This window comes from Mustela putorius, unplaced genomic scaffold, assembly GCF_011764305.1.
Source record: "Mustela putorius furo isolate JIRA1106 unplaced genomic scaffold, ASM1176430v1.1 tig00000596_pilon_pilon_pilon, whole genome shotgun sequence".
Classification (NCBI taxonomy): Eukaryota; Metazoa; Chordata; class Mammalia; order Carnivora; family Mustelidae; genus Mustela; species Mustela putorius.
This window is the reverse complement of record NW_025421428.1, coordinates 5,855,505-5,875,181: the sequence shown is the minus strand read 5'-3', so window position 1 is coordinate 5,875,181 and position 19,677 is coordinate 5,855,505. Positions and strand designations below refer to the sequence as shown.

Genomic DNA, 19,677 nt, shown 5'->3' with positions numbered 1-19,677 from the left:
AACATAATTAAGAGGGCTCTAGTTGTCTGGGGAAAGGAATTAAACAAATTGTGAACGTGCGGTAATAATGAACGGGGCTGCAAGACCATTAATAAGTCTGCAGGAGCCGCATTCATGCGGGGAACGAGCCCGTGCATAGAACTTACCTATAAGAAAGTTTTCTCGTCACAGGCTTGAGTTCGTAGGCGGATTGGGTGAGTAGCCCCCTTGGGATACCGGCACAGCTTTTGGCTTAAGTATCGAGCGTGTGCCGTGGGTCAGCGTAGGCATAGCCATCCCACAACCCTGGGATTGAGTTACAGCTTCCCTGTTTACTAGCTGTGTGGTCTTGCGCCAGTTACTTCACCTTTCTGAGCCTGTTTTCCAATCTGAAAATGTGGATAACAGCACTGCCTTGGAGAGTTGTCTTGAGAATTCCGTGTAAATAATGCATAAAAGCAGCTGGGTTACAGTAGCTCGATAAATATTCTAATGTTCCCTTTCAAATTAAACATACCTTTCCGGTATTAGGTTATATTATATATTATATTGTCACTGCCTTTTCACCAGCAGCAGACCATCTTTCCTTCTCAGGGAAGAAAGAAGAAAGAATAGTTTCTACTCTTCTAGAATGTAACTGATGAAGTCAGATAGTACAGTAATTCCCCGAGAACAAAGGCCTAAAAGAGCTATATTCAGAGATGCACAGTGGCATCCCACAGTTGCTGTTGGCCACAGGGCAGTTGTGACACAGTTGTCATGGCCTGCCTGTATATATGAACATGGTCATAGCTGTTAATATGGTCACCGCTTTAATTATGTGCACTATTGGTTCCGCATATGTTGTGTCTAACTGACATTTAAAATGTCCCCGAAATCGGAATCGGCATTGAAATGTAAAGTCACCATGAATGCTGAAAGTCAGAGCTGAGGAGCATGGTGTTCATTTGCTAGTAGTTAAACAGATATTTGCGTTGCTGTGTTCTTGAGAAGCAACCAACACGTTCTTTGGAGGACCCAATAAGGGACGGTAGCTTCTAGGTGAAGTTGGATTATGTCTTGTTATTGAGATACCCTTGGGAAAACACACTGATGACTGGATCACAGAGTGATGCTGAGTGATCGAACTCCGAATGCTGAAGGAGTGTTTGAGGAACCGCTTTAACAAACGTATTTTGCGGGGCGCCTGGGTGGCTCAGTGGGTTAAAGCCTCTGCCTTCGGCCTAGGTCATGATCCTGGAGTCCTGGGATCGAGCCCCGCATCAGGCTCTCTGCTCAGCGGGAAGCCTGCCTCCCCCTCTCTCTCTATCTGCCTCTCTGCCTGCTTGTGATCTCTGCCTGTCAAATAAATAAATAAAATCTTTAAAAAAAAAAAACAAAAAAAAAACAAACGTATTTTGCTGTATTTTCCTTTGAAGGTATGCTCAGGAGTGATAGGTGGCTTTTAAATTTTGTCATTGTAAGTGGTGAAAAAGTAACAAATTACAGTTTACTTGTGGTCTTTGCATTCTTGGTGGTGTATGAAACTAAGAGTAAAGGTTGCCTTCCAAAGAAAGTGTTAAGCAACCTACCGAGCTCAGTGAGTAGAAGGGTGGTGATGAGAGCGTGCTTGGTGTCAGCAGCCCACGAGCCAAACGATGCCTCTCAGCTCCCTGCTCTCATAATAGAGCCTCAACTGTCCTCACCAGGGCTTGGCCAGGTATCCCTCAGGACTAGGACAGGAACGAGAATATCATTCTTGGGGTGCAAAGAGAAGGGGTCCAGTGGGACCAGCCCTGTCAGGGCCTCGGAGAGAACCCACATGGATGTGAGAAGTCACTGAGCCTACCACGTGCTGCTCCTGTAACAAGGACTTCACGGGTTCTCTCCAACCCTTGTCACCGTCCTGGAAGATTTCCAGTGGGGCCTGTCCTACCCTTTTAGAAAGCACTTTGCCAAAAAATAACAAAAGATATAAAAAAAAAAAAAAGAAACAAAAACAGTAAGAAAAGGAAAACAACAACAGTAGCAGCCCTGCCTCTTGACTTAGTAATTTTTATGATTGGGAATTCATGCCCATGAAGTTGTTCATTGTCATTACCGCGTGACTTACAGTGAATCGTTGGAATCGTTAGACTTAATGTCTAACTCCAGAACTAGGATGCAGTAAATTAAGGCACATCCGTATGTGGTGGACTATTACACAGTCTTTAATCACAAAGAGTGTAGGCTACTATGGGAGAGGTTAACGTGGCCAATGAGAAAATAAAATATGTATGTACCCTATAATTTCAAAGATATAAATATGTTTGTTAATGTGGGCTACTATCGAGTAAGAAAAATGTGAAAGTCAAAGTAGCGTTAAGGTGATGTGATTCCCGCCCCCAAATTTCTCTTTACAATAAAAAGCCGAAGAAAAGAGGTTTCCAAAGAAAACGAGTCAGTAGCTGCAGTAACAGTTGAGGGTTACTGAGGATGGAAATTTTCGGAACGCACCCAGAGTTACCCAGTTACATATTTGCTACATTGAGATGTTAAGGAGACTCTGGGTTTCCTTCCCCCCCCCCCATATCCATTTTCCTCTCCCCGCTTGGAATTCGTAATTAGTATCTTTGCAGAGCAAAAATGCAAGTCAGTTCAGGGAAGTATTTGAGGCTTTATCAGCAGATGATGACAGTGTAAAAGGTATTGGTCTAAATTTGCATTTATACAAAACATGGAGCTGCTGTGATTTCAGAGTAAATGTGTTTTCAATATTTTCTAAATACAGAGCTGGTGCAGCCCTAACAATGCTTGGCTAAGAAATTGCACTTCTATGATAGGCCATAATTACTCTTTAGGAAATTATTGGGCTGAAAACAAAAATGCCTACCTAATGATACCTGAAGTGTGGGTCTCACTTATGATAGCTGAAGTGTGGGTCTCACTTTGTCCCGTTTTGCATCTGTAGCCACTTCTGCAAGACTCCTTTTCTTCTCTTTCAGAGTATCAGTGATTTTTATTGCAGGACAAAGGGCATGGCATTAAAACCTACATATTTAAAATTCTAGAAAACATTTCATTTTCAGGTAAGAGGCTTCAGTTATAGAGACTTTTGCAGGATTTATTTTCACCTTTTTCTTGGGGTTGTTTGAATGGCCTGTTTCTGTACATTAACTCATTTGCTGAAATTTCAGTTCTAAAACTCTAGTTAAAACTCACCGTCCTTTGTCAGTTGTATGATTAAATGTACAAGCTGGAAAAGTTGATGAGATTTGGTTAAATATTATGGATTAGAGTTTTTCTCCCTTCTATGTGTTAGGCTGTGCTTCTGGACAAATTAATAAGTGACCATTTTTCTGGAATTCTGCACTCTTCCTGCTTCCTTTCATTACATTAGGCAAGGTTCCACTAGATGAGACATTTGCAGTCTTAAGACTTCCTGCCAGGGTTCAGACTTTGTATTTTTGACATTGAAGCTGTCGTGTTCCTGAAGCTACTTAATTAGAAACACATTCATTTCAGTGTACACTGGAAAAAGCTTGGACAGCAGAGCCCGGCACACTGGGAAGTTTGAGCATTTGTGTAGCTGGCGGCTAAACTAATGGTTTACAGTTTAAGCGAAAAAAAAATATCATAGGGCATTTCCTTGCCCCTAGAAGCGAAGAGAAGCTGAATGTGCACAGCGGATACCTTTTTTAAAAAGGAGAGAGGAAGAAGAAGAAAGCAAAGAAAAGACAACTTCACTTTCACTGCAGTTGTGTGTATAATTCTTTCTTTGGCTATTATCAAATACAAAAGTCTTCTAGAAGAATAGTTCCCAAACTGTGCTGCTAATATTCAAGTCTGTTTTACAGGCTCCCAAGATATATTACTGCTGAGATCTGCAGTAAAGAGGACATTTTATATTCTGGGGAAGGATTTTTTGCTTGAAGAATGTTATTTGTTGAATGGTGATGGGGGAATTGTGCCCTCTCTTATTTTTAAATGTTTGAGCAATTTAAAAATGCACATCTGATGTTTAAAAACCTTCATTCCCTATCCATTGCTTTCAGGATGATGCCTAAACTCCTTAGTATTCAAGTGAAAACACACCTCTGCGTTCTTACTTCTTACCCCTCTGGTTTTCCCCACCCTGTTCCCAAGGAAAGCCATTCTTGTAGATCCACCTGCTGTCTCCTGGCCGCCCCAGAGGAAAGGCGCCTGGTCACCTTGATCAGAGCCTGGTGTCTTTGCCAGAGGCTCACAAAATACGCTTGCACCTTTCATAGGATGTGCTATGTACTACTGGAGAGACCTAGGGAAAAGGTGCCCACTCGCTCTCGTCCTCCTGCTTGTTGACCTCCCTCCCTTACCGTCCCTAAGAAATGTAGTCATGGGAGGTGGACCCAGGGACTTTAAGTTCAATGTTATGAAGTCACCAAAAGAAGAGACTTCAGAGTCCTCTCCGGTTTGCTGCTCCCTTTGTTTTGTGGCGTTAGAGAAGGGATTTAAGCTCTCTGGGGCTATTCTGGTCCTCTGTAAAATGGGGATAACACCTGCCTTATGCCATTGTTGTGCGGATTAGGAAAGATGAATTTGAAGTTCCTCATATAACGCCTAGCCCCTTTATTGGTAAGTAGCATCATAAATGATAATGTGTGTGAGCGTACACACACACACACACACACACACTCCTGAAACCAAAGGAAATCAGTGCATAATGCCCAGGTTTTAAGAGCTTTGGAGTTGGGTTCTCTACTCCTGCCCAGTCACTGAGGGAGCAACCATTGCCCTCCCTGTGAATGAAGCTTTGTGGCTTTGGGGCCACAAAGCTTTGGGGCTTTGTGGATTGTGGCGCCATTGGATGGCATATGTGCATTTGGTGGGGAAAGGATTGCTCAAAGTTCCCCACATACTTAGGCCAGTCAGAATGGACCGTTAGATCACATCCCTGATGGCAGAAGGAAACAGCAAATAAAGAAAAAAAAATCATCCTTCACTGAAACACATTATGCCTTCCATTCAACCCTGTTAACTGCCTTTTCTGTTGTGATTGTGGCGGTGATCATTTCCATTGGTGCCAGGAACTGTACTGATCACTTGACATGTAGTCTCTCGCATTCTGATCGCGAGGGGCCCATTTGATTCCAGTGTCCCATTTTAAAGACAAGGCCACTGAGTCTGTGTAATCACAGGGCTGCCCCTGACGGATTAACGCCAGGGTCGGTGCTCTTCCCACCACCCGTGCTTCTTCTCGTGCTGCCCACATTTTGAAATTCTTCGGAAGTTTCTAGGCTTGGGAACAAAATGTCACATTAGGATTTTTGTTGTGAAAGGAAATGTAACTGTGCATACGTTTATTAAAACAGTTTTTCTCCAAATAGTGAACCATCTGTAATTTTCTGTCGGAAGCAACAGACATTAAAGCAGCTGTGTGTCTCTGTTTCTCTTCACAGTGCTCCCATGCCCTACCTCATAGGAATCCATTTAAGTTTAATGGAGGTAAGTTGGCGCCTTTCCTCCCCAGATCTCTCTACTTGCAGCTTTGTTTTGCTCCGTGACAGTGGAAAAGACCCGGTCTCTGGATTCACAGCTCTGCACGTGGGAGCCTGTCCGAGCAGCACGTCTTGCACGGCCCCCTCCCAGGTGCACAGAGCTGAGCAGTCCGCCGAGACCCCATTTCCACTGGGCTCTGGTTTCCAGTGTTTTTCCACTTTGCTTGGAGATTGTCGATTTCCATGGGTGAGAGAGTGAGGTTCGAAGAGGCAGGAGAAAGGGGTTCTTCAAAGGTTTGAACCAGGGAAGGGAAGTTGCTTGCTCTTCAAAATGATGTTTATTCCAAATCACTGGAACAGTATTACATTTTCATTGTAGAGGATGTGGTATAAGGAAGTATAAAGAAGAAAGTTAAAATTTCCACAATACCATTATTTGCAGATTCAACTACTGTTAGCATTTCACTATTCTTCCTCCTAGTCTATATTCTGTGAATATATATTTTGTATGAATGTGCATAACTGATGTGTATATCCATATATACATACATATATATATATATAATTTTATGTCTATTTCACTTAACATTGTAGAATGGGGATTTCTACATGTTTTTAATCTACTCTCAGTAATAATAATTTTTAATTTGGGGCCTGTCGGTCCACCATTTGGATATACCACAACTTAACCATTTCCCCATTATTGTTGGACACTTAGGTTGTTTATCATTTTTCACTGTTATAAATAGTCTTTTGGTGAACATCTTTATGCATAAGGTTTTATCTGCATTTTGACTTACTTCCTTAGCACAGAACCCCCAACGTAGAAATGCTTGGTCAAAGCTATGAATCTGGTGCCAGATTGCTTTCTGCATGGCTGTACCAATTAGATAGCAGTTCTTTTAAAGGACTTTTCTGTGCTTTTGTAAGTGCCATTGGTTCGTAGACATGAACCTTAAGCTTTTCCCTCCTCAAGAGAGAGCTTAAATTTGTACTAGAGCAAAACGGGGTGGGAGGTGGGGGGCTTGCCTGTTTTTCACAGGAGATACGCTCTCAGAGGGAAAATCTAGAGCCATGTCCGTCTGTGATGATGCTTTGCATGTCTTAAAGGAAGTGCTACTTCTCTTCTTCTGTTCCCTTCATTTCACGTCGACGAGGACCACCTGCTTCTTCACTAACTGTTGCACACTGTGCTATTGTGCTTACGAAAATGAAACAAGTTGGTTATCGAAAAACCTGTTTGTTTGACATTGAGAATCTTGATCAAAATAGACCACAGAAATCTGCTCAAATTTCTAATTTGACAGGACGGCCATGTGGCTCCTACATTCTGTTAACAGTTCCTCCTTGTCATCACCCAGCCCTGAGCACATACAGTACACAGTTTATGGACTATCTTGGATGGTGTATTTAGATCAGATTGAAGAGATTTCTTCTGTGTTTTACCTTTGTTTGTCAAGTTTCGGGGTGCATTCAACGCTCCTGTGCGAAAAATTAAAAGTGAATCCTTTCTCATCGACCTTTCATGCCAGTTGTTGCAGAGTTTGAAACACGAATCTGAAGACCATTTGGTCTGTCGGAGTCCACAGCTCTCTCCCGCCCCTCCTCCTGCCTTCCAGACTGTTCCAGCACAGGCTTTTTCAGACTCCTTTTCATGTGCCTTTACCTTCAGCATTGTCCACGTTTCTAGTCTTAGCTCGGTTTTCTTCTCCACATGCCCTCTAGTCATCTCACCTGAGGCCTTTTGCTTCAGCTACCAAGGCAATGTCAGGGACTCGGCTGTGATTCTCATACTGGGTCCCTTTCTGTGAACTTCAGATGCAAAGTTTCAAGCGCCAGTTGACTGTCACCTGGTGTGCTGCCGATACCTCAGATGCAGTCTTCCCCAAACAATGCATTATCCACACACACACAGAGACACGTACGCACGCACGCACGCACGCATAGGCCTTCTGGTGCTCCGGGTCCCTGAGTGGCACCAGGGCCTGCGAAGGCACCAGGGCCGGACCTGCAGAGCCCAATGGAGTAATCCTCTTCCTCATTCTTTCTCTCAAAGTAGTGACCACAGTTCTCACCCGACTCTTCACCCAGTTCCTTCCTCACTGCCTTCACTGACCTTTTTCTTTGCTGGATTCTTACGAAGCCTTCCTCATTCACGTGACAAGCAAAATGACAGCCTCTGTGTTCCAGACATCAGCTCGGCTGTGGAAGGATGAAGACGGAGACGAAATTCAGGGCACAGTCCCGACATTTGGTGGCCTGCCGTCTGCCCCGTCACTGTACCTCTGTGGCCCAGCTCTCTCTGCCCTCCCCGTGTTCTGCCCCTTCTCCACCGCTGTCACGCCTCATGTCCTCTCCCTGTCCCTTGCTAGCCAGTGCCCTCAGTGATCCCTGAACACTAAGCCTGCTCTTTCCAAAAGTCCCCCAGTTGTCATCTTTCACTTCCTGTGCCTCTTGCTCTGGATGATAGCTATTTGCTTCCCCGTCCTCTCTGTCATCCCTAGGAGTAGGAGTTCTGTGAGAACAAAGACCGTGTTTCATTTGTGTGGTGTCGTCAGCACCTAGCGGGACACCGAACAGGTGCTTCCTGAAAAGAAGAATTGAGTGCACGCTTGGAAAACGGGAATTCGGAACACACTTAGAGCCTCCACTGGGCATCACTGTTTCCAGGGAACCCAGCACTAAAATTTTACTGAAAGATGGAGTACCATTTTTTCCCCTTTTTATATGACTATAAGGCATTTTTGAAAAGGCCTTTGGTAGTAAAACATGCAATGCAAAATGTACCTAAATTTTGAAGCGAATATTTGAGACCGTTTGGTGTTTAGGTGAATGGGGTGCAAGTCTGCTGTCCTCAGCCTTTGAAGGGTTTTAAGTGAGAAGGTTCAGGAAGTACCAGGCAAGATAAATCTTAGACCTGTTTGAAATTGGGGAGGGGTTTGCCATGCTGCAGCCTGTGTGGTCAGCACTAGAAGGAAAACGGAAGTAGTTGTCGCCCCGTTCTGGAGGCCAGCTAAGCCACTTTCCAGACAAAGTGGTGTTACCAGGGTGTGTTGGGCAGCTGCGAACGACCCACTCATGGAACTGAGTCTCTCTGTCTCCTCGCGTGCATCTGAGCTCAGGCTCCAAGTGCTCTAGTCATTCCTTTTGATTGGGATTATCTGGTTCTGTTATGCCCTTCAAGGGATAGAAATGCTTTCCTGAGATTTCTTCCAGGAACTATGGGCTGTAATGCTCGGGGAGGAGCTCGTACCTGGGGCCAAAGGAAAGCTCTTTAAGGAAGGAGCTCGGGAAGGCCCATCTCCTCTCGCACACTAGTTTTCTTACTGGCAATTCAGCAAAAGGCTTATTTTTGACTGTCTTGTTATTTTTTCTTGAAAGCTATAGGCACCTTATTATGCCTTTGCATATGTGCCAGAATTTTTTAAACTTCAAATGAATGTGGCAGATGTTCATAAAAGTTTAGAAAAAGCTACCATAGGAAGACTTTTTAACCATTTTTATGACACTCAAATTTGTTGCACAAAAGGAAATATAAATTATAACCTAGTGTTCTCATCTGAAAAAAGGTTATTTTGGGGAAAGACCTCATTCTGGTCTCTGTGCTCTACCAGGGTGCCCTTGCTATGTGTCAAATGGTAACCTCATCCCCTTAAAGAGACTGCCTTCCTTCTAAAGTGACAAGTTTTTAGTTGATCCTGATTCTTACCCCTCCTTCTGCCTTTTTATATTCTTTCTGTCATTTAAGCAAACATTAATTTGAGGCTAGTGGTAAGTTAGCAGGATAGCCAAGGCTATTGGCATAGACCTAGTTTCTTCTTGGAGAGAATGATCTTGTTAGCTGGCAGCTAAGAAGTACCGAAACGTGGCCAGATTACACAGTGGCTGTTCCCTTTCATTTCTCTCAACCTCGGTTCAGTTCAGGAGACGTTTCTGCCGCCCCTGTTCTATGCCATGGCCAGTAGCAGGTGCCAGGTCACATCTGGTCGATGGTGCTTCTCCTATTTGACAAATGAAGACTTTCCTTTCCAAGCCTCGCAAACAATGCTTTGTGTCCAGGCCTCAGAGCGACGTGAGGGATGGATGCAGGAGATCATGTATGTATCACTCCTGCCGGCAGAATGCTCAGGAAGGAAGTAGGAAAGGCGATAGGCCTGGCACAGTTCCAGACAGCGGCTCGGGCTGGCGTGTAGGTGCCGCTCCACCTAGACACAGGGGCACCTAGACATAGTGGCTGGAATGTGGGCTCCGGATGCCGGCTCCCCTCTGCCTGCTTATGCGATCTTGGGAATGGTGATTGACCTCTTAACCTCTGTTGTCTTACGTATCAAGTGAGGGCAGTGGCCATATCTCCCTGAGAGGACTGTTGGGGGATCCGGTGAGCTGATGCTTATTAGGTACCTCGCACAGTGCCTGGCACATGGAATTCAACAGAGATCAATGACCATCACTGTTTTCATTTCCTCAGTGGCCTTGTAAGTCATTCACGTTGTTAAGCTGATGGCTTTGACTTCTGTTTCAGAGACACTTAGGTTACCAGGCTCATCGTCCTCACCATCTGGGCAAGGAGAGTGTCACAAGATTGGTTTGTGCTCACCCTGTTGTGTTTGCAGTGCTAGAGGGACCGAGTCAGGGGTGGGAGCAGCACCTGGAGAATGCGAAGGCGCTGTCTGTCCCCTGCTGGACCACTCCCTGCTGCAAGAGTTTTAGGCATGATACTTTGTCTCTCTCTATCCTACTTTCTTCATCTGTAATAGTCCTTAGTATCCATCTTTTAGGATTGTGGTAAGGATTAAAGAAGGGAGTCCTGTATGTGTCCATCACGTCCTAGGGCCTGGCCTATGGTTAAAATGCTGTCTGTATCCCCTTCTACAAGAATGTTTCGAGAGCCTTCTGCATACACAGGCACTGCATCGTGTGACGAGTTCTGTATGAAATGGTGAATGTCACATGATCCCCGCCTTCACAGGGTTTTGTCTGGGGCAGATGCAGATAAGTGGAAAGTAATTACAGTGAATCTGGGATGCCCTGGGCCTGGAAGAGCAGACACCACATCTAGCCTTGAGGGCTGTGCTTCCAACTTCAGTTCCGACTACCTGAACTGAAACCAGGGAAACTGGGAACGGCATCGACAGAGACTTAAAATGAACACCATGGAATTTTCCAGAAAGTTTGAGTAGTTCAGTATCTGACAGGAACACAGAGCTGAAGGGAGAGAGGAAAGCTGAGGTACGCAGGCAAGGGCCAGGCTATCCAGGGCCTTGTAAGCCTTGTTAAAGAGTTTGAACTTTATAGGGCAATGGAGAGCCATTGGAGTGTGTAAATAGGGGAGGAACATGGTCAGGCCTTCTCCTTCTGGGCCATTAGAAACACAGTCCTTCCATATAAAATGCTTGGAAACTGCTTAACCATGTTAATAAAGTAAATTGATATTTATAAAGATCAAGGTAATTCTTAAGTAAATTACACACCACGACCATATATATAAAATTCAGATGTGTTAGCGTCCCAAACCCCAGCTTCCGAATGGCTCCCTTGCCGCCACGCAGTGGCAGAGGTGTTTGTGGTGATGACTTTTCTTCAGGGGTTTAAGCACCACTTTTACTGGGTTTTGTCTTTTCCTCCGTATTTCCAAGTACTTTTTATGAATTAGATATTCTTTCTACAGCCCAGTTTGAGGATATAAATTTGGATTGTATACTAAGTGATAGTTCAGGCAGTAAAAACGGGGGGAGTGAGACCCAGAAACCAGGCTCACAGGCCCCTGGCCATCTTTCCCAGCACTGCAATGTCAAAAAGCATGTGATAGGTACATGAGGGCATGAGGACAAGGTCACAGCATTCCTTTCTCTTTCTCACCATCCTTTACCTGGGGAGGCTTGGCGGGAGCTCCTAGGAGCCAACTTTGCAGTTGAACCGGGTGCTTGGCTCAGCACTGGGTCGGCACATCCAGGGACCAAGTTACTGGTCTGTGGGAGCCAGAGGCAGCAATTTCTGTCTGCAGTGGGGCTCAGGGTGTAAATAGCAGGCTTTCACACACACACAAATCACAGGATTTACTTATTTACAGAAAAGAAAAATAACCTTTCTTTTTTCCTACCCATCTCAAAGAACCCGAATTTTTGTCAAATGAGTTGACACAATTTTAACTCGTTTTTTCTTTTCATTTTTCCCTGGGCACAGAAAGTCTTTAATCCTTTGTTCGCTTTTTTTTTAATTTTTTTTTTTTACATATAAATTTATTTTTACACCATTTCACAGCAAGTGGAGAAGAGTGTTTCCTGTTTACCATTGTGCCATTTTGCTTCTTCGCAGGACTCCACAGGTAGACGGTAATAAGATGTAGTTCACACTTGTTGATGCTGAGATTGATGCAAAACTCGGAGCCATAATTATATTCAGATGTAAGTGGTGGCTTGTATATGTATCCTCCCAGGAATTGAGAAATTCAATGAAGACCTGTTGGTTAGTGCTCAGTCATTCCTTTCCTCCTTTATAAGAAGGAACAAGATAGGAAGGTTGAGACAGCTTCTGAATTCTTGCTCAGCACCAGATGCTGTGCCAGATACTTCACCTGTTTTGAATTTCGAGAGTTCCTCCAAATCCCCCTGCCAGGGGGAAGCTGAGGCTCAGGGAAAGTCATTTCTATAGAATCCCTTTGCTGCGGGGGGTTTGTGAGGACCCAGAGCCTCTGCTCTGAGCACCATCTGAGCAGGCCATGTGGTTCCGGCCTCACCCTATCCCGTGCTGGGCAGAGGCCCCAGCTTTGCCCAAGCTTTTCCTTCTCAGGGTGGCCCCCTACCATGCACTGGGCATTGTGGTGAAGGGCTCGGGGAGACGCCTCTGGTGGCCTCATGTGCCTCCAGAGCAGAGGTCTGAGTGCACCTGTATCTGAGGCTGTGTGACTTAGCCTCGCCATGACTTCATTCTCTCTTCAGTAAAATGAGGACTGTGTCACCTAGCTAAAGGACTTGTGAGATTTTAGTGATACAATGGATGCGAAGAGCTTCTTTAAAACACTCTACCGAACATTATTCTTTGCAGTGAGGAGGGAAGTTCAGCACACTTGCTGGTGCTTGCTTTATCATATAAAGAAAAAAATGGCTTGGTTTTGCGGGGATTTCCTTAGCATGCTGTCTGTTACCGTGCGGAACACCACACCAGAGTCCCTGTCACAAGCACGGCATTCAGTGACAATTCAGAGGCTCTGTTCAGCTTAGGGCTGGATGGAGCTCCTGCCTTCCGCCGGTTGGGTTTCCCCTGAAAGTGCTTTTCCTCCTCACACAGCATCTACTTTAAAATGAGGATGATTCTTAAATGTCACTTACCCTAATGTTGGAATTAGTTAATATAAAACAATTTAAAGCTCTGGTAGTAATTTATGTAATCAAAGGGAGCAAGTTCTTCTGGCTGATTTAAGTATCTCTTGCAGTCAGTACATTTTCAGTCTAATTTGTTGTGACTGAAATGTTCTCTTGTGAGATGAGATAAGCCTCTGTTATAGATTAGCAAAACTGAGTAATTTATGAGGGAGAATCCCAGTAGAAAATGTGAAACCATCATTGATGCTCCTGTTTGCCAATTTTCCCATCATCACTTAGCCAGTCATTATATGTAGGTTCCGCTTAGCAATGTGAAAACTGACTTCAAAGAAAATTTAGTTTATCAACTGTTACTAAGAGAAGCTTGAACTCATCAAAATCCTGTCAGATTAAGAAAAGGAGCGGCGCGCTAGGAGGCTGTGCAGCAAGAGTGGAAAGGACTCTTGGGCTCCAGAGCTAGGTGGCCCTGGATTCAAATTCCAGCCCTAGTTAATGTCTAGTTTAAGTCAAGGTGGCTTTAAACAAGCTCCTTTGTTGAACCAAGAGGTCAGTTGTGGTATTTCTGCTGCATCCCATAGTTAAGACTCCTTTCCACACAGGATTACTGTGTTGTCCTCTGGAGAGATGACTATTCAGGGGGCGCCTGGGTGGCTCAGTCGGTTAAGCGTCTGACTCTTGATTTCGGTTTCATGGTCTCAGGATCCTGGGATGGAGCTGTGCGCTCAGCGGGGAGTCTGCTTGACGATTCTCTCCCCCACTCTGCCCCTCCCTGCCCCCTGCTCGTGTGCTCTCATTCTCTCTCTAAAATAAATAAGTAAATCTGTTTTTAGGGGGGGGCACCTGGGTGGCTCAGTCTTTTAAGCGTCTGCCTTTGGCTCAGGCCATGATCCCAGAGTCCTGCGATCGAGCCCCACATCAGGCTCCCTGCTCGGCAGGAAGCCTGCTTTTCCCTCTCCCTCCTGCTTGTGCAATCTCTCTATGTATTAAATAAATAAACTCTTTAAAAAAAGAGAGAGAGAGAGAGAGATGCCTGTTGGAGATACTTAATGATATCAACCATTGAATGAGGACCTCCCAGTGTACATGGCCCTTGAGCCATACCATTTCTAATGGTCACCCTGTGAGGGGAGTATAGACTTTATAGAGAGGATGTTGTGTTATCTCTCTAAACCTCAGACACCTCACTTTTAAATGGGTTGATTCCCCACTTCATAGGAGTTTTTAATGAGCAGTAAATGAGGGAATTGGTACCGGGCCCATGGTGCCAAATAAATGGAAGCAACTATACGTATATCAATATTCTGTAGTTCAAAGGCATCTACCTAAGATTGACTTTCCCCTTTCCCAGCCTCCTTTTGTATTTTTTAGTGAGTGACTTTTTCTAAATTGACATTAACTCAAAGGCACTTTTAACCGAGCACAGCCACATGGGACTGGTGACTTCTTTTCATAAAGTCCTTGCAAGTGATTAGGGGCGGGGCCCCTGTGGGAGCTCAGAGACCAGCCATGTGATGATTGAAGAGCAGTACCCTTGGCCTAGGCAGATCCCACTTGGAATCCGGACACATGTGGTTCTGTTTAACACCGTGCTCCACAGACTCATGGTCCGGGCTTGTGACCATCAGACATTTGTTGTTGATAGGTGAGGTCACCGCAGTAGGGGTGTTTGTCAACCAAATTAAACTTCCTCTTAATGACCTAAAATAATTGATTCGGAAGGCCTTTAAATGGGCCATGGCAGTGTGTAAGCAGGCTGAAATCTGGTATTTTCTGCACACATTATTGCGTGTTATTGTTTTGCTTGGGGGAAGATATGGATGGACCATTGGCTTTCCGGGCAGCTCCACCATTTGTCTGCACGGGATGTGGGCGAGTCCCTGAACTCCTGTGTGCGTGTGCCTTACCATCTGTGAAATGGGGCACCTGCCTTTACACGATGACAGAAAGAATGTGACTAAAACTCCACGCCCACTAGTTTGCCCTCACTCAATGGAGAGATTATTGTTAATAAAGGATTTCCACTGGGCGTCTCTGAAGAAGACAGCTTAGTAATAATTTTGTACAAAGTGGTCAAACTCCAATGTAGTAACCGTACCTTTTTTTTCCCCCTGCTAAACTGATTTCTCCATAAACTGCTTTCTGTACTAAACTTAAACACCCATAGAGAAAAGTGTGACTAAAATTGGAGTCTGTAAACCTCTCTTTACATATTGTTTGATTCTCAGCTGATTTCAAAATGAATTTAAAGTTGAGTACTTCAGAGCTATGCCATGTAGGCTACAAGAGGTCTGAGTGTTTTCTTTGCCTTTGGATTCAGACATTAATGACCTGAGCTCTGGCCTTTGCAGGTAGAGTGGGGCCACCATACCATGTTTGTTAAAAATAAAGGCACTGGCTCAGGGCTTTCCCTGAGTTTGATCAACAGTGGCACTAAAGTTTGCTTTTGTGTTTGGAAGTTATCAGTATCCCACAGAGTGGTTTATGTGTCCTGCCTAAAATCCTTTCCTCCATAAACCCAGATATCTGACAAAAACTAAGAGCTGCAGGCTGGGGCTGCCTAGGGTTCTGGACATGTCTTTAACCAAATGTAATATCTGCTAAACCTTGGCATCAATTGCTTTTGAATGATTTATTGGTAATAAATTTATATCCTGCCTCTGCAGCATTTTATTGCAAATATTTTGTACTGACCGAATGGGTTAAATTATGAAGCTTGATAAGTACATATGCACATTACCCATCCCTAGCTTTAAAAGAAAAAAAAAGGAAGAAAAAGATAGCTATGAGTTTGGAAGTCATCCCAATTTTTAAAAATAAGAGAATTTGGACATTTTGGCATATGGGGCTTTTTAAATGAAATTTCATGGAACTGAAAACAGTCAATTTTAGGTTTCCAAAAATTGTTTTGATTTTCATTGGTATAAATTTGCTGCACATGGTTTTAGGGAAGTTCTGAGAGATGCATTTGGGACTTCGGGGTTGATTTTTTTTTTTTTTCTGAGATTTGTGATTTATTTTTAAAAGGTGATTTTTTTTTCCCCAACTCAAAGTATAAATCGGAGGAGACATAGTTCCATTTCTAGGACAGCTTTTTTGTAATGACATTGTTAAGCATTGCCGAACAACTGGACTTGGGGCTGAATTATTGAGCATCGTTTCGGCACCACTTGGACACCACATGGCAGACTCCTCTTCCCCCATCTCGGAGTTAGAATCTCGAGGCCAAGTGATTGGGGCCATTCCATTAGCAGCAGCTGCCAGTGATAAGCACCACGAGAGTCACCTGTGTAGGGTCAGGCTTATTGCACATCAAGGTTCGGCAGAGTCGGAAGAGAGGGAAGATGCCCAGGAGGGGGCTCCAGGCCACCTGCTGTGTGAGGATCAAAGGGTTGAAAGGTCAGAGGGCGCAGCTCCCTTAACCATATCTGTCTGTGCAATAGCTATTTCAGATTGTAAATCTTGGCGATTTCATTAAGTCCTCCTGGCTGCTACTGGGGCATTGAAATAATAAAATTTTATATCTGTTGCCTTTCCTGCCTCTGGCAGCCAGGCTGATAGATTCTCAGCAAAATGGGGCGTCTTTATGAAAACCTTTCCTGGAAGGATCAGAGCAGCCCTAATGAAGCTTCAGGTTGGGAAGTTGGGGTTCACAGCACCTCATCCTCTGGAATAGCTTAAAACACACACACACACACACACACAAACCATTGAGCCGCCTTCGTGATTTATGTAACACCTCGTTTCTGAAAAGCAGGTCACCAAAATATTACATCTTGCTAAATGCTTACTCTTACACAGAGGAGGCGTGGGGTGCTTTCTCGGTGCGGCTGCTTCATTAAGTAGCCCGTTCTGATGACACCAGGTCCATCCTCTTGGGGCGCCCCCCAGCCGCTGTGCAGAAATTATTTCTTACTCGGCAGACCTTTTGGGTGTTTTTAGAGACGTGTCTCCTGAATATGATTTTCCAAACACTTTTCCTAGATCTTAAAGTTGTTATGGACCTTTAGGGTTCCTTGGCTCTTGGGCAAGACAAATCACAGTAATGGCTGCCCCTTTACTGCCCATCTGTTTAAGACCCCCTGTAGTTTGTTTGAAAAGTTAAGAGATTTTCACAGTGAAGGTGCCATTTCTGAAATTTAAAGTGTTCCTTTTCACCGTGAGATAAGTTCACTCTGATTAAGTCCGTAATTCTCACTAAGCCATGTTTATGGGGGCAATAAACAATGTTTCAGCGTGCTTGTTAAATTGGGTTTCCAACCTCTCCACTCTTTAAAAATTGACATTTCAAATAAAAGGCAGGTGGAGATGGGAGTCCCGGTTCTCTGTGCCTAGTGATGAATGGATGATGGCAAGTTGGCAGTTGTGTGGGAGGAATGAGGCCCTATTTTATGGAGGGTGACCCCAAACCATTTTGGGTCCAGGGAATCGACATCCAACTTCTACCCCCAGTGAAACCCTTACATTCAAGTTTCACCGTTTCAGATTGGATGGATACTGTTTCTGAAATCCTGCCAGCCACAGTCCACACATTACTGAATTTTCACAGCCAGCCTGTGCTCCGGTGGTGGAGGCCCGGTTTTACACATGATGAAAGTTGGGCACAGGGAGGTTAAGTAACTTGTCCAAAGTCACATAGCTAATAATTACAGAACCAGCACTCAAACCAAGTGGTTTCATTGTGTGAAGTGTTGTTGTATATACAAAAGAAAAATATGATACTGGTCCAGGTTTAGGGTCTGTTTGCAGTTCTGCAACTAGCCACTGATAAGTCTATCCAGAGGTTACAAAATAAATCTGTCACCTAGTCACTGTCCTTGACACTCACTCAGCTGGGAAAGTAGAGGGGCTACACAGATAGGAGAGGGAGACCACCAGGCTTTGGGCTCGGGCAGTCCTGAGCTCTTGTCCTAGCCCTGTTACTACACAGGGACCTGGTGCGAATGCTTCAGTCTTCTTGTCTGTAAAATGGGATTAATAATGCCTGTTCTGTGAGGTTGCTTTGAGGATCAGATGAAAAAATGCATTTTAAAATGATAGTATTTAATAACCCTATGGTACTTTATAGACGACCATAGTGTTATTGCAGTTTCTGTGAAGATAGGAAGCTTAGAATGGTTCAAGGAAACGTGACAGCGATACATGAAATAGTTGGAAACATCACTAAACAAGTCTTTTGTTTGTTTTTGGTTTTGGTTTTTATGGGCCCGGTCATATATGATCCACTGCGCTTGGCGCTTAGGACTTCCAGAAGGCAACTCGCCGTGGGGCAGGAGTAATCAGGAAGGTTTTATAGAAGAGCATGGTCTTGTGGGATGGAGAGGACCATGGTGACCTAGGTCTGAGCCATCTTCGCATCTCACCAAGTGCTCTACCTCTTCATCCTTCCTTTGTGCCTTACCACAGACCTTCTTCATCTTTTTGTTTGTGACACATGAGGAAGCTGAGTCTCCAGCCTGGGGAACCCGCTCCAGTCTGAGGCAGAACACCACCACCACAAGGGCAGGCTTGGGGAGGGAAGAACCCAGCTCTCAGGGAGGCCATGTAGTTGACCGTGTAGCTGGCCCTCTAGGAAACACAGGCCCTATTAAGCTTTCATCTTCTCAAAAGTCCTAAAGGTAAGGACGGGGGCTCCCATCTCACAGAGAAGCGAATGCCCGAGAAGGTAAAGTGCCTTGCCTAAAGCTACCTGGCTAGTGAGTGAAAGAGCCGGGACTCCAGCCTTGGGATTTTCTGACCTTGGACCCTGGATCATCCAGTGGAGGGAATCGAGCAAGTTCCGTGCAAAGGGAGATGTTCTCTTCTACCGTACCTTCCTGTGCCTTTTCTTAGGCCAGCTGGGTAGAGCTTACCCCACCGCTCCCTATCCATGCCCTCCCCGTCAGGAGGCCGAGCTTCTTCACTTCAGGGATCACGTTTCATTACGTGGCTGACTGGCCTTAAAAGCTAGCATCAAGTTGGCCTTAATGACCGACTGACGCATGACCGACTGAAGGGGTGAATGACTGAAGGAACGTCCAGTAGAGAAAAATCAGGAAAGGAAAAATCGCCCATCGGAGAAACCGCTCCATGCCGACCTGGGTCGAAAATCCCTGGACTCGAGAGTCGGTGCTGATTACCTTGCGAGGAGTGGATTTGGCCTGACCTGGGAGGGGCTTGTACCACTTCCCTCGCTTGTCAAGCTTCTGTTTCTGTTTAAAGCACACTGGGAAATTCCAGCGGCGGTTTCAGGGGTCCTCTGAACTGTCGGGCTTAGATTTTTAATTTTGCGGAGCAGGAAGGAGCAAATCAGTGACTCCTGGCTCCAAAGGAAAAACCACTACGTTTATCAACTGCTTGGCAGCTCGGTGACCTTTGGGGCCTGAGGAAGGGAAGGAAAATGTCACTGTTCCCTCTGCGTGGATCCAAGATTTCAGGAGGGAATAAAGAGTTTAGAAAACCTGAAGATTTGCCTTTCCTCCTCTCGTCCTTTCCACTTTCCCTCTTATTTCTCTTTCCTTTCTTCCTAGGAGGCCACCAGCTCCCATGCTGTTCTTTGTTATGTGCTTATATGTATGCGCATGCATTTGGGCACATTTTCTATGTGCCGTATAGTGGAAAGAACATTGGCACGTGGAACCAAGATTCAAATCCCTTTCTCTGACAAACACCGATTGTAAAGAGCACGGGCAGACTGCTTACTCTCTTTAGCCTCAGTTTCTTCATCCATCAAATGGGTATGCTATTCTGGAGAAAACCCTCTCCCCTGGGAATTTTAATGGGGTCTGGGCCAACCATCAAGTTCCTGAAGGGCTTAATTGTTTTGGTATGTGTTGAACAAACATCTGTTAAGTTATAGTTGCTCAGTATGTTTGTTGATTGAAACAACGTGTCACACAGACAGTTCATAAGGTACACTGGGTCATGGGGTGTTGGTGTTCGACTGGGTTCAGTGTGCAGCTCCA

General features: G+C 44.8%; 1 protein-coding gene across 10 annotated transcripts in view; it reads left to right on the top strand.

Annotated features, from left to right (window-relative positions):
• The window catches only part of DENND1A (DENN domain containing 1A), a 494,220-nt gene that overhangs the window by 286,450 nt on the left and 188,093 nt on the right, over window positions 1–19,677 (top strand). For all 10 annotated transcript variants that reach the window (XM_045082368.1, XM_004757352.3, XM_004757349.3 and 7 more), the window contains one exon: window positions 5,376–5,421. In XM_045082368.1, coding sequence (XP_044938303.1) covers window positions 5,376–5,421 — 46 coding nt within the window. The remainder of the gene's footprint in view (window positions 1–5,375; window positions 5,422–19,677) is intronic.